This window comes from Manis javanica, chromosome 11 (genome assembly GCF_040802235.1).
Source record: "Manis javanica isolate MJ-LG chromosome 11, MJ_LKY, whole genome shotgun sequence".
NCBI classification, from domain to species: Eukaryota; Metazoa; Chordata; class Mammalia; order Pholidota; family Manidae; genus Manis; species Manis javanica.
The window spans coordinates 104250433-104270094 of record NC_133166.1 but is presented as its reverse complement, the minus strand read 5'-3'; the positions used below and the strand labels follow the sequence as shown (position 1 = coordinate 104270094).

At 55.1% G+C, this 19662-nt stretch overlaps 2 protein-coding genes and 1 long non-coding RNA gene across 10 annotated transcripts in view; 1 reads left to right on the top strand and 2 right to left on the bottom strand.

The window, feature by feature from the left end:
• Positions 1-19662, top strand: part of PPFIA4 (PTPRF interacting protein alpha 4) — a 91220-nt gene that overhangs the window by 35303 nt on the left and 36255 nt on the right. For 2 of the 8 annotated variants that reach the window (XM_073217129.1, XM_037015244.2), the window contains 5 exons: positions 2576-2673; positions 3336-3511; positions 5656-5724; positions 8837-9014; positions 9551-11894. In XM_073217129.1, coding sequence (XP_073073230.1) covers positions 2576-2673; positions 3336-3511; positions 5656-5724; positions 8837-9014; positions 9551-9600 — 571 coding nt within the window. In that variant the 3' untranslated portion in view covers positions 9601-11894. The other 6 variants (XM_073217127.1, XM_073217126.1, XM_073217128.1 and 3 more) reach the window with 6 other exon arrangements.
• On the bottom strand, positions 811-8825 carry LOC118971841 (uncharacterized). The gene is made up of 4 exons (XR_005060533.2): positions 8448-8825; positions 6901-7377; positions 5733-5835; positions 811-878 (listed from the first exon to the last, which is right to left on the bottom strand). It is a non-coding gene; the product is annotated as an uncharacterized lncRNA (long non-coding RNA).
• Positions 16165-18977, bottom strand: MYOG (myogenin). Its single transcript, XM_017667767.3, has 3 exons — positions 18447-18977; positions 17626-17707; positions 16165-17070 (listed from the first exon to the last, which is right to left on the bottom strand). Exons 1-3 carry the CDS (start codon positions 18915-18917, stop codon positions 16949-16951), a joined length of 675 nt encoding a protein of 224 aa, XP_017523256.2. The 5' UTR covers positions 18918-18977; the 3' UTR covers positions 16165-16948.

The window sequence follows — 19662 nt, the reverse complement described above, 5'->3', positions numbered from 1 at the left end:
GTGACCCCTGTCTCACATGTGCTGGGTGCCATCCTGCTGGGAAGTGGCACAAGCTGGTGCTCAAACCCAGAAGAGTGGGTAATGGGACAAGGTTGGGGCTGGGGTGTGTGGCTTTTCAAGGTTTTCTTGGGGGCCTGCAGATGTCCCTTGGTCTCTCTGACTCGCAAACCACAGAAAGTTAAATCTGGAAGGGATCTGTTTAGTCTCCCCATTTTATGCCTGGGCAAATGGGGGCGGAGAGAGGAGCAGCAGCCCAGGGCGCCCTGGTATGGAGTGGAGTGCGGGCCCCCAGCTGCGTCCTCGCTCAGCGCCAGCCCTCTCCCACTCCCGGGGCTGGGAGGGAATCTTTGTCTCTGTCCCAGAGGCTGCCAGGCTCAGCCACACCTGTCCGCTCCTCAGTGATTGATAGGGCCGAGGAGGAAAGGCCATTCCCTGCCCGGCCTGGATGTGCCTGGCCTGCTAGAGGCCCTCAGTCCAGCCCCTCCCCGCACGGGGACGTCCCCTGCCTGACCCTCTGCCCAGGCCCCTGGAGGGACTCTCAGCCTGTTCACGTGGTTCTGAGTTCAGCTCTAAATCTCGAGTATTCGGGTTTTCTATAGCATTTCCACATTCCTTACCTCAGCTCTGTATACACCTGGTTTTATTTCACTTAACATTTCATAACCACGTTCTAGCTTTAAAAATTCTTTTAAATCAGAACTTTTTATGACAAGAAAGGGATTTTTATAAATTCTCCTCTTTCAGCTGGGGAAAACAAGTCCAACAGAGATGAGTGTCACCAGGTCACTCAGCCAGGTGGTTACAGAACAGCCGACATCCTGCTTTCTTGACACCCAGCTCAGAGCATAGTGTTCTATGGAGGTTTCCTGGAGGATCTCCTGTGTGGGTCAGAGAACCAGCACACGCAGTGATCAGCAATGTCCTCCTCACAGTGGGGCCGCTGCTGAGTGTTCTGATGTCCCAGAGGCTGTGCTAAGCCCTCCCATTGCACAGTCACCGTTAAGGCTCATTGCAGCCCTGCCAAAGTATGACCTCATCTCATATATGCTGAGTGCCACCCAGCTGGGAAGTGGCAGAGCTGGCATTCAAACCCAGGTTGATCTGTGTCTAGACCTTTGTGTTTTGCAGTGCTGGCAGCAGCTTTGAAAGTCATGAACCACTCTGAAAATCATAGCGAGATTGAAATTAAACAAAAGGCATTTCCATTTACGAGGTGTATGCTCTTCTGCCCCCACTAGTGGACCAAAGCTTAAACCAGTGACTTGAGCAATGAATGGGTGCCCTGAGCCAGAGATGAGTTCCTAGAAGTGCCATCTCTGAGCTACAAGGGGTGGTTCTAGGCAGAAGGGCTGCCTGGGTAGAGCTAAGGGGAGAAAAGGAGGGATAATTGAATCTTACAAAGCAATGGCCTCAATAGTAGGATGAGAAGCAGTGGGAATTGGCAGGCACCTTCTATTCTACTCCATTTTATAGATGACAAAACCCAGAGAGGCTGAGTGACAGAGCAGCGTTCACGTTAAGGAAGCCCACTACTGTGAAAGCTGCCCGAGAGGGAATGAGCTGCCTCGAGAGGCAGTGAGCTCCTTGTCACAAGAGGTGTTTGTGCAGAAGACTCATGCTATTCAGAAGGCTGCTGCAGGGGGCCTCCTGCTTTAGATGGGAGCTTGGGCTGATGGCCTGTGGAGTCCCTTCTAACCTACAGATTCTGTGGCTCTTGGCCTGGCTTAGTTATTATTTCTAGAGGACTTACTATGCACCTCCTGCTCTTTACATATGTTTAGTACCTCCTGTGAATTATTTCACTTCATTCATTAGGCATGGATGGCATTTACTCTGTGCCAGGCACTATTCTAGGGGTTTGAGATACACTGGGGAACTAAACCCTTTCCCAGTCCTCATGAAGTATACATTCTAACTGGGAGAGACAGACAAGGAACAGTAAATATATAGTATGTTAATAGATAAAGAGTGTGAGGAAAAAAATTAGATCAGGGTGAGGGGGTTGGGAGTGTGGGCTGGGGTTGGTGATGGCAATTTTAAATCACATGGACAAGTGACTGTTGAGTTGAAAAGATAACACTTGTGCAAAGACTTAAAAGAGACAAGGGGGTGAGCCATGCAGCAGTCGGTGGGGGAAGGTTCTAGGCAGTGCAAAGGCCCTGAAACGCATAGGCCAAGTGAGGAACAGCAGGGGTGTCAGTGTAAGGAGGCAAATCAGGGAGCATCTTGTAAGCCACTGTAGGGACTCCAAGTGAAATGGGGGTACAAAGGAATATCTGTAGGGGTCTTTGTCATTCTAGTGCTGGGTGTGTGTGTTGGGGAGGTAGGCATGTGGCTTCAGTCATAGAACTTTCCTTCCATCAATCAGGCCCACTCGCAGGCTGAGAGGAAGGACACGGGTAAGCAGAGAGAGGGAAGTAGCCTTGGGATGGACCGCACACAAACCCTGGGAGGAGCACGTGGGCCAGAGTGCTCTTTGTGCCGGGGGACGTAGCTCTGGACGTGCTGTGGCTGGTGCTGGATGGGCAGTAACGTGGCCCACCGAGGCTGTAGCTCAGGGACTGTGTGCCTGCAGAAGCAGTCTTCAGTATGGCATCATGTGTCTGAAGAGGCTGAATTATGACCGGAAGGAGCTGGAAAGGAGGCGTGAGGAGAGCCAGCACGAGATGAAGGGTAAGCCTGCTGGGCTCAGTGGTCGAGGGGTGGGAGGAGGGGAGAGGTGGGGCTGCCTTGCTGATCCCTGCCATGGGCTGAGCAGAGGGAGAGGGGGCGTTCTGTGCCTCAGATCTGAGGGTATCTGAGAGATCAGAGGAAGGAGACAGCCCCGACCCTAGGGAGCTCCCGGTCTGCTGAGGGAGACAGAGCCCATGCCCCAAGGACACTGGTGGACAAGAAAAAGCACCTGCCCAGTCAGCTGTACCTCCTCCCACCAGACAGTGGCCACCAACTGGACACATGCAGGGACTTCCTAGGACAGTGCCCTCTCTGGTGTGAGAAAGTGCTTGTGAAACTTGGTGAGCTGGGTAGGGGTGGGCAGGAAAGAGGCGGGTCTAAGAAGAGACTTCCACAAAGGTGGAAAGAATAAGAAGAGGGCCATTCCAGCTTGGGGGTCAGCTGATGGCCTGTGCAAGGGCTCTGGGAAGGAAGCCAGGAAGCTGGTGGCCTGCCCCTGAGTCTGGTAGGCTGGCAGGGATGGAGTGAGGTGGGGCAGGTTCTCCAGGAGCCCAGGCACCGGTAGCCTGGAGCTGTGGGTCTAGGGAGCTCTGTTTCTGTCCCTAGGGGCCTCCGCCAACTCTCCTGTCTCATTCTGCCCCTTCTCTTCCCCTGCCCTCCAGATGTGCTGGTCTGGACCAATGACCAGGTGGTTCACTGGGTCCAGTCTATTGGGCTTCGGGACTATGCGGGGAACCTGCATGAGAGTGGCGTGCATGGTGCCCTGCTGGCTCTGGATGAGAACTTTGACCACAACACTCTGGCCCTGGTCCTCCAGGTCCCCACGCAGAACACCCAGGTTGGTGTCGCTGTAACTGGTCAATCTCAGTCTCTCCCTCTCCCAGCTCTCTTGCTCTCTTCCATGCACAGGTTTACAGATTTGTAGGGGGCTTTCCTGGGGCCTGATCCAGAGGGAATCACGATGTCCTCAAACCTCCAGGCAGTTCCTGTGCATAACCCAGCTCCTAGGAAACAAATGTCCTTCACATACGGAGCACCCTGAGCAGAGGCCCAGATAGGTGCGAATTCCCTCCCTGCACGGGCACCCGCTCTTCTCCCAGCCCCATCTTTGCAACTGAGACTCTGTGCCTCCCTCTTCCTCAGCCTGCTTTTCTGACCTGACTTTTTTTTAAGAAGAGAACTAGCCCTGGGGTGTGAAGAGACCAGAAAGCCCGTTGCCTTTCTCTTCCACCCTTGGGGTCTGCTCCTGGGGCCTCAGGCTAAGAAAGCTCAGTATACCAAATAACAGCCCAGAGCCTCTCCACACTGGGGCTCTGTCTTCCTGTCAACAGCTCCAAAGATTAGACATCTCCTTAAATTACATTTCGTAATTATGATGGAGCTGTCATCCAAGAATTTATCTAGATTCTCTTGAACCTATTTATCTGTTTGGACTTTCTGACTTCCTGGAGTAATGGCCTCCAGAAGTCCTACCTGCTGTACCAAGTGCTTCCTGATAGTATTTGTCCTAAATGTGCCCCATTGGGCTCCCCCTGGGGAAGGGAACTACCGTGTCCTAAACTCCTAGGTTAGGAAAGGGTGTTGGATCTAACCAGCTACCACCTTTAGTGACCTCATAAACTCCGGTTGGGCTGCTTCTCCGTCCAAGCCTTTGTCCCTCCAGACGAAGTGGTCTTAATTCTTTTAGCCTTTCCTCATATAGACTTGCTTCCGTGCCCTGATCACTTTAGCTGCCCTTGTCTGGACTGTTTGCAGCTGTCGGGTCTCTTGAAATGCAGCCACCAAAGCTGCCCAAGCTATTCTGGGAGCAGACGCACTTCGGCTCGTGCGAGGATAGTGCTGTGTTGGCTCGTGGTTTGGGGCGGCACAGTGGCCTTTTGGGGGTGACTGGCAGCACACAGGGCCAGTGTGTCCTACAGGCTGTCTGCAGTGACCTCCCACCAAGCTGGTCAGAACAGATAGCACAGATCCCCTGGTTCTCTTAGAAGAGCTTGGATTTCCCCCAGAGGCAGCTGTTCCCTCCTTGCCCACCTCCACCTTGTCTGCTGCTTTCTTGCCCCACTCACAGCTTTGTGAGATGTTTCTGAAGTTTATGAGTGATGCCTTCACCTGTCCCTGTCCCTACCCAGAGGAGCAGTGTCACCTGGATGCTTGGACAGTGTGCTGTGCTTTGCCTCTCCACCTGTTTGTAAGAATATTACATTCCCAAGACTGTCCTTGTGGAACCAATCGTTAATACTCGCACCCAGAAATGGGCTTGTTCTTCCCCATCTTTTGTTTCCTGTCTTGGAATGCACCCAGTTTTGTGGCTAGCCATGCACCTGTAAACAGCAGTGGGGTGCCTGTCTGCTGCTTTCCGACCTGTCTGAATTTCCTGACCCAGTCATTTGGCTTTGCTATCAGAGGCAGTGGGAGCTCACACCATGTGAACCCTTCATCAGAAATGGTTACAAATATCTGGTGGCAGTTTTGAAAACTTTCTTGTTTCAGGCTTTCCCCAATCTCCGAATGAGTCAAGCCCCTAGGAGGCCTGGAGAAGGTCCCTCATCTCAAGAGCCGCCAATACCCACAGCTGAGCTGACTTCCTCACTTTAAGTTTTGATGTGGAGCCTTATGGAATATGTTTCTTTAAATAAGTTAAATTCTTATTATCCATGGTCTACACACTTCTTTTCCCCTCTAGAAAGGTAGTAAGGCATGATTTTCTCTTATACACAAAATGTGGGTTTTTCCCCATGTAGGAGAAGTGTGCCCATCCATGTGTTCTGTGATCCTGCTTGTTAAAAAGATTAGTTTTCTAATTTGCTCCATATGAAAGAATCCTAAGGGTTACAGCTCCACTTCCAAGAGGAGACTGAGGTCTGTCTGCTTAAAGCAGCAGCGTCCAGCGAGGCTGCTGGGTTAAACGCACTAGCAGTTCCATCCCTGCCCTGGGGCTCACAGGGGTCACTAACTATGCCCCTCCCACCCTGTGGACTCCAGGCACGCCAGGTGATGGAGAGAGAGTTCAACAACCTGTTGGCTTTGGGCACCGACCGGAAGCTGGAGGATGTAAGTACCTGCCTGTGAATTTGGGGCCCTGGGGGCTCGGTCACTGTTGGTTCATTCATTGGATTGAAGTTCCTGAGTTCTGCTTCCTTGGGCCGAGGGTTCCTGGGCAGCCTAAGTAAAAGAGGAGAGCCATGGGGGACAGGCGACCCTGGGGGAGGCTGGCCCAGGCCCAGCCAGGAAACTGCTTCCTTGTACCGAAGCTGTAGGCTGCTCTCTGTGCCACCTCCAGCATCCCCCCATACTATGCCCCAGCCTCCTGACCACACAGGATCGGGGGTCCCCAGAGGCCACCCTCACAGTGCAGTGGCATGGCTGTTTGGAGGGAGACCTTATAGGAGGTCTGGTCAGTGTATGGCAGGCTGGCTCGCCTGCTCCTTGGTGCAGCTAACGGGCTTTATCATCCCAGCTTTCTCTCTAGTTTCACTCTTGCGTCTCCCTCATGCCAAGCTAAGGTTTCCCCTCTGGGCCTCACACACTGAAGTGGCAGTTCCTTCTCCTGGTGCCGTCAGGCCTTCCCCTGGAGTTTAGGCTGTACTGTGACTGGGAGACCCCCGAGTTCCAAGCCAGGGTGCGCCCCTTGGGACGCCCGCCAGAGCGCACTTGCTTCCTGAGGCCGACTGTCTCCTCAGCCCCACCCCAGCCCTTCCTGTCCCTCACCTTGCCTGCCCTTGCCTGCCAGGTCTGCAGATGAGACACGCTCAACAATACACATGATTTGTGGAGGGATGTTTTCTTCACAGAGTGCCTTGAAATGTGGGATGTGTTGTATTTATATACACACACAATATACATTGTAGGGAAGATAATATGCATTGTGTGTGTGTGCGCATTTGCATTCCAGTCAAGGAGATGAATGAACTGGCAGGCCCTCCCCACACCAAGCTGTCTCCACTATCTGAGATCTTAATTTTCCCGCTGCCCCTGCAGTGTGGACCCTCCTGTTCTCACCATACCTAGAATCTCAGCTTCTTTTGATGTCTGGAAAAATGACTCCCATATGTGTTAGTATGGTGCTGTCTAACTTAGAAAGCTCCTTATTCCTTCAATCCTTACAAAAATATTCTTTGGAAGCCCACTCTGCACCAGGAATTGGGTGATGCATGGTACTTCTGTGGTCACAGGCTGTATGCTGACAATATCATCTATTAGGGACTAGAACTCAAAGAGGTAACTTACCTTCTGTCACCTGCTGATGTGTGGCAGAGCGGGACTGAGGCAGAAGGCTGTCTGATTTCTGTGCTCTTTCCCCTACATCCTGCTGCTTCCTGGAAGCACATGGAGCGACATGTCTGGCTTCAGACATTAGGTGGAGTTACTGAGCAGGTGATGTCATCTTGGCAGCACGGAGGGCTTTCTGGGATGCAGCTAGTATGGGGCTTAAGAGGACTGGTTCTTGCAGGAAGCTTAAAGGAGAAGGCCAGGTCCTAGGAATAAGTAAGGTTTTTGGTGGTGGATGTGGGCAGATGGGAGGCCAGAGAGCCGAGAAGACTGCAGACTGCCGCCTGTCCAGCCATCGCGCGCACCGTCACAACCTTGAGCTGCCTCTTCCCAGCTGTTTCCTCTGTCGTTCTGGTTAGCAGTTTCCCCTCTCATACTTCAAGGCCCTAGAGGGCTGCATCCAATTCTCCTCTACTCAGGAGCAGGACGCAAGAGCTGTAAGGAGGGGAGCAGAAAGAATATCTGACTATGAGCGGTGTGGGAGGAGTACAGAGCAAGTCCTTAGGCTTGGCTTAAGGTGGAAAGGGAGAGAATGAGAGAGATGAGGGTGGGTAGGTGGCGTGGGGATGCGAGAGTGAGAAAGGGAAAGGGCTCTGGGCTGGACTAAGGGCAGGATCATGCAAAGGACAGAAATAATGAGGAGAGTTCCTGATGAGTTCAGGGCTGGGATGCCTGCATAGGAAGCCAGCTGCCCTCATTCACTTAACATGTATTTGTTGTCTATAATATTCCCTGGGCATACTCAGGGGTGCGGATACATTAGTTGGAACAAAAAACATCATGGTTTCTGTCCCATGGAGTGTAGAATTTGAAAGAGAGAGGGATAGAGGAGGAAAGAGAAAGATTAATGAGTCAATCTCATAAATATGTGTAAAAACCACCCCAGGACAAGTGCAATGACAAGAGGCACATGGTGCTAAGAACGATGGGAGCATCGGCCTCCTCAGGGCCCAGGCAACAAACCCTACGGGGTGGGGCTGGGAGGGTTCGTTGAGGCTCCGCCTAGCGGGTTAGCGTCCCGTGTTCCTGCTGGTAGCCCTCTGCCTGCCCGTCGTGGTGGAGGGAGATCAAGCATGGCTGTCAGGCAGGGTGGGTGGGTGTGGGGATGTGGCTTTTGTAGAGGAGCGTCCTGTAGGGTTATGGCTCTGGATGCCCTTTGGCGGAGAGAGCTGTTTGGGGGCTTGGCTGGCATACGGAGGCTGCCCCTGTCCTTTGGAAGAGCCTGCCTCTGATTGGCCATCGGCCTGACCTGTCACTCTCAGGCTGCTCTCACCTGATCCGTTAGGGATAGGCAGCCTGGGAAAGAGGTGGGGCAGATAAGTTATTCTTTTACTGAAAAGGAAAGTGAAACTCAGAGAGGTCATTTAACTTGTCCAGGGTCACATAGCGAGTAAAATGGAAACCAGGTCACCTCACTCCTGACCTAGTGCTCTTCCAGCACATAGGGCTGCGGCCATACCGTGGACAGGAGGGAGGTGGATGGGGGCTGGCTGGTGACCACTTACCGCAGGATGAGGCCAGGAAGAAGAATACTTGAAAAGTCAGTGGCCCCCTGAAGTCCAGTTTGAGATGACTGGAGTGGATTGGGGAAACAGATCAACTGCAGGGTGATGACAGATCTGACTAGACCTACCCGTCCTCCCCTCCCCACTGCGCTTCTCCCACCCTGGAGATGGGAAATCTCAGTTTCAGGGGTCGCTGGGAGTCATCTGCTTAAGTCAGATTAATTTTGCAGATGGAAAAACTAAGGGCCAGAAGGGGGTGCTGCTTCTCCCTTCTTTCCAAAGGGACAGGAGTGGTACCCCTAGACCCAAACATGACCGCCCTTGCCCCAGGCAGGGAGTGAGGGTGGCAATTCCAACACACTGGGCCTTTGCGTGTCCCCCTGGTGCAGGGGGAGGACAAGGTGTTCCGCCGCGCGCCCTCCTGGAGGAAGCGCTTTCGGCCGCGGGACCCCCACGGCGGCGGCATGCTCAGTGCCTCGGCCGAGACGCTCCCCGCGGGCTTCCGCGTGGCCACCCTGGGGCCCCTGCAGCCTCCGGCGGCCCCGTCCAAGAAGATCCTGCCTGAAGGTGAGGGGCCTGCGGCCCGGGCTCGGTCCTGCGTAGGCCCCTGGGCGGCGGGGCAGGGCGGGGCCGGCGCTCGGTGCGGCGGAGGCGGGCTCCCCGCGGACTGGGGCCGAGCGGCACTAACCGGGCAGGGCGTGGGCGCCACTAACCCGCCGTTCTGTGTTCTCCCCGGCCGCGACCGCCCCCAGCCGGGATGGCGGGGGCGCAGAGACTGGAGACCTCCACGGTTCGGACCTACTCCTGCTGACCCCGCCTCCCGGCCCGGGCCTGACGGGGGTCTGCCCGTGGCGCGGGGTAAGTGCGCCGGGCCTCCCCGCGCGCCTGCCCCCTGCCGCGGCCTGGCCCCGCCGCTCCAGCCCTGCTCGCGTCCGCCCCGCTTGTCCTAACCGCTTCCTCTGGCCGTGGGCGCTTTACTCGTGCAAACACACCGCGGATGCCTTGCGACCCCGGTTTCCCAAGGAAAGACCTCCCGGCTCATCATGCAATGCCTCTCTGCCTCTCTGTCTCTCTGTCTCTGTCTGTCTCTGTCTCTCTCGCAGCTCACTCCCACTATCTGTACGGACACATGCTCTCCGCCTTCCGGGACTAGCCACGGCCCCAGACATGGCCCCCAGCGCGGGCCGCCGCCTCCTGGGTTTCAGCAGCTGGCCGGCCCTGACTCCTCCTGCCCGTTCCCCCGCCTCTCACGGCTCCTGGTCGCATCCGTGACTTCCCAGTTGCCCTGGACCTCGGAATATACTCGTACACCCCCTCAGCATCCCACTACCCTGGGGTCCCACCCTGTGCCCTTTGTCAGTCTCTTGTGGGTGTGGCTGGGTCTCCCCGTGTTGTGGAGGCACCTGGTTTGCCTTTGCTTGGGACTCTGGGAGGGAGGGAGAGGATGGCAGCCCAGGGTGGGTGTGACTCCACCCTCCCTCTTCTGGGCCCAGCCTGGCCTGGCAGGACTGCCACTGCCACCAGAGACCAGGACACCACAAGGGCTGGGGATAGTTCTTCCAAGAAAAGGGTACTAAAGACTTTGCCCCGTCTGGGTACTTCTCCTTTGGATCCCTACCCACGTCCCAGCATTGCCCTTCCCTCAGCTCCTCTGTCCAACTGTGCCTCCTGCCTCCAGGCCCTCCTTGGGGGCCAGGAGGGCTGCAGAAGGCCCATTGTCCTTCAGGATGGCGAGGCTGGGGAGGAGGAAGGCTAAGGGGGAGATGCCCGGCCCTTGCTTCATCTCAGGAATCCCAAGTGTGAGTTTGGGAAGAATCTGAGAGAAATGAGCCTCTGAGCTTTGGGCCAAGCATAAGGATGTTTCATGAAACTCTCAGCCCTCCCACCCAGTGAGAGGTGCAGGCAGGCTGGCTGGAGGGCGAGCCAGTGGCCTGTGCCAGCCTTAAGCCCAGAGGACAGTGGGAATGCCTTCTGCCCCAGCTGCAGGGTAGAGCTGCTGCTGGGCTGGGGGACTGTGTTGCTCTTGCTCTGGCGCAGAACAGAGCTAACCTTGCACTGCCGGGGATGCTCCCAGCATCCTTCCTGTGCTGTCCCCACCTGCCCCGCTGCTTTAGGAATCCAGCCCATAGGTGAACCTGATGGGTGGGTTGAATATACCTTGACTTTCAAATCAGCTTTGGAAAAGAGGTAGTCCGAGGCTTCTTCCCCTGTGTCCTGGGGAGAAATACATCTTCCTCTTCAGGGAGTCATGTCCTAGATGCAGGAAATCCAGTGTTAGTGAAGATCCTCATTCTCCTGCTTATCCCCAAATTGCCCGCATCTTGTTCAGGTTCTTTTAGTGTGTGGGGATTGCCTCCTCCAGAAATTCCTGAGACATGCCAGCCTTCACCACTTTGTGTTTCCCAGCAGCATGGTGGGGTATCACCACTTTGTGTTTCCCAGCAGCATGGTGGGGTACAGGTCCTGGTTTGGTAGGAATGTCATTCCGTCCTCTTCTCACACCTCCTCATTCTGCCAAGGTGCCTGGAAGTGTTTGGGACCCAAGTTCAGAGGGAATTGACAGAACCCAGGGCTTCCTCCAAGTGAGAGGATAGGAAGTGTCTAGACATGCTTCCTGGAGAGAGGCTGGCATGGTGCCCTCCTATAGGTGGCCAAGCAGCTGGCTTGCAACCCAACCGATTGGCTTCTGGTGGGGGCTGGGCTAGCAGGTGGGATAATGGGTCAGAGCAGCCTGTCCAGGAGCAGTGGTGGAGCCCGGGCAGTGCAGCAACCAGAGCCTCTGCTGCTCCTCAGCAGAGGAGGGTCCCCTGGTGGGGGGCTGTGTGAGCTCCCCAGGTGTGGGTAAGGCAGCCGCCTACGCTGGCTCTCTCTCATTGTACCCTGCCTTCCATGTCTGTCAGGGTGGAGCAGAAAGTGTTCTTAAGCAGAGAGGGAACTGCATGGAGAGGAAGAGCCCCTGTCTCTGTGTAACGGGTGTCAAGATTATACAGACTCTTCAGATCCCTAAGATGGGTGGAGTTGGGACGACAAAGTCATTTGAATTCTTCAGGGGGCTCTTGATGGACTAGCTGAGTGGGAGATTCAACCCTGGCCCCTTCTGCACAACTTTTCCCCGTCATGGTTGGTCATCTCATAAGGTGGCAGCTGGTGGGACCAGGGCCGTTCAGGGCACCTGAGGGAGCATGCGCGCAGGTGACGGAGAAGCGAAGCCCGCGCATAGAGCGGTGGAGGGCTGTAGTTTTGGTGTAACCCCTTGCCTCACAGTCAATATATTTTTTATCGGAGTCACCAATGAGCTGAGCCCCTCCCCAGCCTCCTGTACATCCTCAGGCCCCTTCTCCGTACCGTCCCGGCGCAGTGCATCAGGAGTGGGTGTGTGGGTGTGTGTGAGTGTGCGTGTGGTGCATATGTGCCAATAAACAGTCTGGTTTTCAGGCAACGTACAAATGGCTCTGGTCTTTCTTGGAACTTCGAGCTCATCTGCCACGTTGAGCTTCTTTCACAGTCCTAAGGGCTGCCGTCCTCTGGGGAGCAAGTATCATAACTAAAAATGTAGTCAACAACCTTCTGTTAGAAAACCACTGGATTGCTAGAGAGACTCAGGCTTGGGTTGCTTGTGCCAAGGGAGTGGAGGAAAAGAGGAGGAGCGAGGGGCCCTGACGCTGGGCTTGACTCCCTTCTTCCTCTCTCCTTGCCAGGCCTTGACTTGCTCCGCCTGCTTGCAGCCTTTCCCAGGCTCCCAGCTCACTGCCCCTAAACACCCTCCAGCCACATCACTGCTCACACTGCGGCGGCCCCCAGCTCTTCCAGATCAGAGTTCCGACTCCTCCGGTGGCATACGAAGCCATCTGAGATGTGGCTCCGGTGCGCACTCTCCCCTCCCCGCCGTCCCTTGTCGGCCCAACTCAGAAACACTGTGCCGGCGTGGCCCCACCGCCTGAGGGCAGCAGGAGAACTTCCCGAGCCTTTCCCGCTGCGAATCTTCCAGACCCACCTCAAGCCTCACCTGGGAGGCATCGCCCGCCCCGCCCCAGCAGAATCAGGTTGCTGAGAACCCATCGCTCCCCTGGGCTCTGCTCCCGCCGCGATGCCTGTGGCCCAGGTCTCCTCACCCTCTCCCACACTGCGCTGCGAGGAAGCTCCTTTAGTCGATCTCTGTACCCCTGGACATACATACTCGAATGAATAAATGAATCAGAGGGTTTTTTATAAGGATTCTTATTAAATAAAGCGAATCATCATTGAGAAGTATTGTGTGCCAAACACGGTTCTCAGCATGCTCAGTGAATCGGCTCGTTTAGTCCTTACAGCCCTGTGATGTATCATCACTGTTTTGCAGAACAGGAAATCACAGGACTAAGGCCACACAGCTAGTGAGACGCAGACATGAGTCTCAAGTGTAGGTCTTCCTGACTGCAGGGCCTTGTCCTTAACTACAGTATTGTTGTTGAACTTCTGACCCAGTGCCAGCAGTGCTTAGCAAATGTCACTTCTCTTTAAAGTGAGCTAAAGCCTCTGCCCCTTGGCTCTGCTGCCCCCAGCCCCTTTGCCAACCCCCTGTGTCTGTGCTACTCTGGTGACGCTCGACTCCTCAGACCTTCATGGGGCTGTTTCTTTTGCTCACCCAAGTGGTGAACTCCCAGAAGGCAGCATAGCACACATGCCTCCTTGTGCCCTTCCCAAGGCCAACAGTTGCCCGAACACTGATAGTACAGGACTGCAGGGTCCACGGGTACAGATGACAGGGCAGGATCAAGACAAGACAACCTGTGACCCAGGGAGGGCGCACAGGTGAGGGATGGTCCCGGCCTAGTTGCCTGCACCTCGGTGAGGCCTGCACCTCGGTGAGGCCACCTCCCACTCTCTCCATGTACAATTCTCCAAAAGTAGAGTTGACCAGCCTTGGTGATGAGCTAGCTGGCTACAGGAATGATCGCTGAAGGGATCCAGGAAAACTGCAGTTTCCCAGCTATCCACCAGGAAGGGGAATGTAGCAGGAGCAGGCATATGGGGAAAGATGAGTTTGATTTTGGACACGCTGAGCCTGAGATGAGACCCCGACATCATGTACTTCCCCTCCTATAGGAATGTTCCAACAGAGAGCTAGAGAGTCTGCATCTGGTGGTCGCTTGTGACTGAGGAGTGAGGCACGGCCAGAATCAACATGGGGTGGAGATGTGGGGCTCACACCGGGGCAGGACTGAACCTCCTTAGCTAAGATCCCAGCCCATGGGGGCGCCTTCAGCACTTTGTGAGCCTTAGCTCATGTCCTGGCATCTCTGCCCCAGCCTGGAGCCCAGCAGCCAGGAATGCAGACAAGTCCAAAGGACGTGACATGCTGGGAATAGTGTTTTATCCCTGTGATAGATACCTGAGCTGACGGGGCTCCTGTCACTCTCCATTGTCCCCCCACCCAACCCCCTCCAGATGGTCCAATCACTACTACACCTGGAGCACTTAAAAAGGTTTTCCAGTTTGCAAATAGATTCCTTTGAGAAGTTAGATACCTACAAATGTTTACTGGAGTGCAACAAAAAACACTTGAAGCATTCTGCAATTCACACTAATTATCTGAACACTTTAAAAAGTTCCTCTTTACACACTGACAATTGGTATGTCAATTTCAAGTAATTCTTATCTTTTTGTTCTAGTGGGATTCCCTCAAGTCCATCATTAGGCAACATTTGATTAACCCAGTTTGATTTATTGCAGGTGGTTCCACTGGAGATGGAATTTAAGCTAATTTCCCTAAAGAACACTCATTATCCATTAATTTCAGACTCATCTGTAATTCAATTGTGAAGGCTAAGCATTTGTTAAGTTGTTAATTAAGAAAGTCCCTGTGCATTGATGACAGTTGTTTATTCTGTGCAAATAACTTCTGAGACTGGCCTGCTTGTCAAAGTTTGCCATTCACACTTGTGAGATTCGGCAGCTTCTTTTTACCTGGAGGGAGGCCTACTGACTTAAAGAATGACAAAGAAGTAAGCAGATAATGGCTACGCCTGACAATGGTCAGGATTAATGATTGTAATAGCCACTGCTGAGGACTGTTCATTCTTCCCAGATTATGACTGTGAACCTCAGCTTCCAGTTGACAGGATAAGTGGAGAGCAATAATCTTTAAAAATATATCCAGCAACCCCAGAACCTATCAGCTCCTTGGTAGACATGAGTGCCCTTCTTGGCCACCAAAGCCCCCAGGAAGAAGGGGGTGGGATTGTGTCTACCCCTGGGAGCACTGGGAGGACAAATTGAGCCTGGAGGGAGCAGATCACCCTTGAATGTGTAGTTCATTATGTTCGGTGGGTAATAAAGGAGTGAGTGTGGATTCGAGACCCAAGGCATTAGGACCTGGCACATTGCCCCTGTCGTCTCCAAGAGCCAGTGGGTGAGGGAGACGGAAGAGTCGTGGAAAAGATCCAGGTGTTCCTCTCCAGCCCTTCCAATGTCAGACTGTAAACACAGCGACACAAACTCAAGTAGGAAATCCCACAAATGGGCCGACTAGGCCGGTTTGTGATTCCCCAGATCCCCAGCCCTGACTGGTTGTTTGGGGGAGACTCTTCCTTCTGGACCCTCACGCGGTCTCTGGAGCCTTCTCTGAGGCTTCCTTCCTCCTCTTGACCCTAGGCAGCATTTCTGGAGCAAGTCGCACCTCAAGGAGCAGGTCAGCAGGGCAGGTGTAGGGGAGATGGCCTAGCTGAGCCCAGAAGTGCAGACCGGGCACCAGGGCCTGTCACACTCTGTTTCATAGACACTGGGGAAAACTGGGTTAAATGAATTGTCAAGGACCCTGAAGAACTGAGTGGGGGCTGTAATGTACCATGCTCTAAATCCCTAGACTTCTGTAATGATTCTGACACTTCTAATTTGCAATAAATCAGATAAACTTAGCCTGAAGCAGGTGAATTAATAAAGTTCTTCATAGTTGTTCACGGTCCATTCAAATTCTAGCATCTGATACATCCCCAGCTAAATCCTTATGTAATCTCTATCCAAAAATCTTTGTTCTCAATTATCCATCCCCTTTCTCCCCTCAGGAAGCCAGTCTTGGGAAAATAGCATCCCATGTAAAGAGAGTCTGTGCTTTTCCTTCCTATGATTGTTCTTTGTGAGCTCCAGCCCCCAGCCCCCAGCCCCCAGCAGAATAGCCTCATCCTCTGAGCTGTCAGAATCCCCTTCAGACTCCAAGGACAGAAGGGTGTGGTGGGGGGACAGGCTAGTTAGCCCTCAAGGAAGCAGCAGTGTCTGGCCCCATCGCCATCCTGATTTACCACCTCCTGCTTCCCTACCGGGTTCTTGGCAAAGTCACACTGGAGGAGGGTCAGGGGTCAGGGAGGGGAGCCCACAGATTCCCGGTCTACAACCCTGCTCACTGAGTGCTAGGGGTCTGAGCATGCCCAATTAATTGGAAGGGAGTGGACCTATTGGGATTTAAGATAGAGTGCTAGGATTTAGGGTGTGACAGAATGCTCAGCAGGGTTTCCTCTGTGTCCTACAAGATTTCCAAGGAATCTGGTCTTTGCCCACCTACCGACCAGAATCCGCTTCCTTCCTAATGTTAAGAGTGGGGACCCCAGTTTCTAGTGACCACCAGCAAGAAGCCCCTGCCATCTCCAGTCCCTGTACGCCCCGTCCCTGGGGTGTGCCTGGGCCACTGATGGGAAGAAGCCAAGTGGTCAGTGTCCTCTCCTTCCACCTGTCACAGACACTCTTACAGCACCCAGTCTTTATTCATTTTTTAAAAAAGAAATCCAAATAAGTTAGCAAAAAAGAAAAAGAAATTACAAAACAATGGCAAAAACCACACAATGCTTAGTTAACAAAAGAAATCGCCCCACGAGCCCCTGCTCACGCCCCCACCCCCTTGCCTGTCCCTGCAACTTAGTCACAGGAGACCTTGGTCAGACGGCAGCTTTACAAACAACGCACAAAACAGAACAAAACATAAAACCACTGGAAGGTTCCCCATATTCACTGCAAAAGCTTGGCCCCCCAGGGACTCAGGAACAGGGATTGTTCCTCTCCCCATGTTCCCTCCTTCCCCATGTTCCCTCCTGCTTCAGGGCAGGCCCAGCCCAACCACTGGCATTAGGTGGAGACAAGAGCAGGAGATGGGCATGGCTTACCCAGGTCCGGACACTGTCTCGTCTCTCAGACTGTTTCTACTGTGGGGGTGGAATTGGAGGCTGCGTTATGATCTAAGGGAAGCTCCTGAGTTTGCTCCCCGAGCCAGGGGGCACACATGAGGGCACTCTGGTCCCCTGGAAACAGATGCTCTCTGCTCTAAGGAGTCAGCTAAATGAGAGCGTCCATTCCCTCTTTGGGTGGTGGGTTAACCTGGCGTGGATGAGGAGGGGTACAGCCTGGCATTAGGCAGCCCCAGGGCTGGCTTCCTGGCATCCGCACAGCCTGGCTTAGGAGTCCCCTACTGCAGAAGTGGTGGTGTCTGTGGCCAGCCTGGGGGCTCTCTTGGACCCCTGGCCTGGCGGACAATCTCAGTTGGGCATGGTTTCATCTGGGAAGGCCACAGAAACATCCTCCACTGTGATGCTGTCCACGATGGAGGTGAGGGAGTGCAGGTTGTGAGCATCTGTAGCATCAGCTGTGAGCAGATGATCTGTAAGGAGAAGGTGGAAGTATGTCACCTGGGCGAGGAGGGGGTCCCATGGTCCAGGACAGGTGGGTGAGCAAAACTCAGGAATTTTCCTCTCCCGGTGCTTTGCATGTGTGCATGTGTGTGGATGTGTGTGTGTGAATACAAGTGCCCCCCCTGTGAACTCCCCTAATGGGTTAGGATTTAGAAGCAGCTATTCTGAAGTGAAGCCAGGGTGGTGTATCCTGCGAGACTGAACTGCCCTTTTGCTGGGCCAGCTCAGCAGCGCTGACTCAGCAGTTCCCAGGGGCCCCTGGGGCAGGGCCTCTCTCCTCTTCAGGGAGAAGGTCAGGCACAGGAGCCGGCTGGGGAGCAGCAGGAGGCCTAGACCGCCTCTTAGCTGGTCAAGGCTTCAGGGAGGCACGGGGCCTTCCAGCTCGCCGTCTGGGACCCTGGGTTTATCAGGTCCCTGGGGAGGCCAAAGGCAGAGTTGGAGCAGGGAGTAAGGTAAGAGGGGACAACTGGGCTTCAAGAGAGGCTGAGAGGTTTGAGCCAAGGTTATGGGAGGGCCTCACTTACCCCCCGGGGTGGGGCCAAACTCCAGTGCGCTGCCCCACTCTGGACTGCAGGAGGCGCTGTGGGAGCTGCATTCACTGGACACCTGAAGACAGGGTGAAGGCCCAAGGTCAGGACCCAGCCATTCTGGGTGGTGTCTCTGTCCACCAGTGGGCAGAGACACCTGTGGTGGGGCTGGAGGGTGGGCCATGGGCTGTCCCCATCCCAGAACCTTCACAGCCAGCTCCTCTCATGTCCCTGCCTGGCCACCAAGCTCCTGCTTCCAGACCTTCCCCTCTTCTGTTCTGGGTGGTGACTCTGCCCTCACTGGACACCCGGCTTAAATGGGTCTCTGGTTTTCTGGACCCTGGATAAGGGTGAAGGAGGCAGTGTCCAGCCCAGCCAGGGCCGCTTCTGGGCAGGCCCTCTGGGGTTCCACAAGAGACGTGGGGTGGGTTTTCTCTCCACCCAGCCCCACCCAGAATGGGGTGGGCTGGAAGCCCGGGCAGCTTTCTGCACTGCACTGGACCTTGCCTCTGAGGTCCGGGTCCAGGCGCTGGGATGAGCCCTCCCCCCCGGTTCTGGCTCCGTCTGGACAGGCTCCTGGCTCCTGGCTTCTGTCCCCTGCCACCCCCTCCACACCTGCTTCTCCTACTCGCTGCCTTTATCTTGTCTGGAAAGGACACAGGGACATAGGAGGTCAGCTGGACAGCTGGGCCCTGACAAAGGACGGGTCCGGCCTGACACCTGCTCCACCTCCTGACTGAGCCCCGCCGAGGGGGTCCCAGGCGGCGCAGGTGCCTCGGGGCCCTGCCGCCTGGGGCAGGTGGGTGGGCGGCACTTACCCCAGGCTGGGGCCCGCCGCCGCCTCGGTAGCGGAGGTCGCGCTCCTCCTGGTTGAGGGAGCTGAGCAGCGCCTGCAGGCGCTCGATGTACTGGATGGCGCTGCGCAGGATCTCCACCTTGGGCAGGCGCTGGTTCGGGTTGAGCAGGGTGCTCCTCTTCAGGGCCTCGAAGGCCTCGTTCACCTTCTTGAGCCGGCGCTTCTCCCTCAGCGTGGCCGCCCGCCGCCGGTCCACAGACACCGACTTCCTCTTACACACCTTACAGGCCCATGGCAGGCACTGGCCCAGGCAGTGTTCGGGGGTCCCCAGCCCCTTGTCTTCCAGGGGCCCACGGGCCTCGGGGCTCAGGCTGAGCTCAGTCCGCTCATAGCCCGGCGGCTCGAAGCCCTGGAGGTGGACAGGCAGGTAGTTCTCCCCGTCATAGAAATGGGGTTCCTGGTAAAAGTAAGGGGACGTCTCATACAGCTCCATGGGGTCGGAAAAGACTTGTTCCTGCCACTGGCCCCCAAGCTCCTGTAGCCCCTCACGCCAACTGCTGGGTGCCATTTAAACCCTCCCCGCTGGCATGGAACCAGAGATAAATATAGCCAACACCACAGAAACCTGAGCCCCCCTCTAAGCTGTTGCTGCACATCAAGACGTTTACAGTGGATTAGATGTGATTCCCCTTTCTCTCCCCCTGGCCCCCACCCCACCCAGCCGGCCTGCCCTGGCTCCCGTGCACGGGCAGGGAGGCTGTGCGGTGTAATTCGATTAGTTTTCATTTCTCCGCTGCCCCCGTGGGACAGGGAAGGTGGGGGAGGACGCACATCCCCCTCTCATCTGCTCCTTTCAATTACTGCTCCTGCCCACCCCCTCTAGTCCCAAAGGCGTGGGGTGGGTGGCAGGGGAAGAGGAGGGAGCGAGGAAGGGGTGGGTTGAGGCTGGAAGGGGCCTTCAGGAGTCCGTTTGCCCACCTCCCTGCTTTCTGGCAGCATCTTAGCCCTACCAGCCAGAGCACGAGACTGCTTCAAAGTCGGGGCGTGTCTGGGCCTCGGTGCCCGGGGTCAGAGGACTGAAACGCAGAGAGGCAAACGGATCCAACTCTTGTGTTTCCAAGGCAGCTCTGGCCTCATGTCTTCTAGGTCTCATGTAATTGGAGGTAAACTGAGGCAAGAGACATTTTTTTGGGCTTGATTTTCCTCTTCAGCAGGGGCCAGTGGAAGTTTTGTCTTTA

Coding starts and splice junctions, on each gene's coding strand:
- MYOG (XM_017667767.3), bottom strand. CDS start 18,917: ATGGAGCTGTATGAGACGTCCCCTTACTTTTACCAGGAACCCCATTTC. Junction 17,708..18,446: donor GCGGCGGGCCCCAGCCTGGG/GTAAGTGCCGCC, acceptor CCCTGTCTTCAG/GTGTCCAGTGAATGCAGCTC. Junction 17,071..17,625: donor GTTTGGCCCCACCCCGGGGG/GTAAGTGAGGCC, acceptor TTCTCCTTACAG/ATCATCTGCTCACAGCTGAT.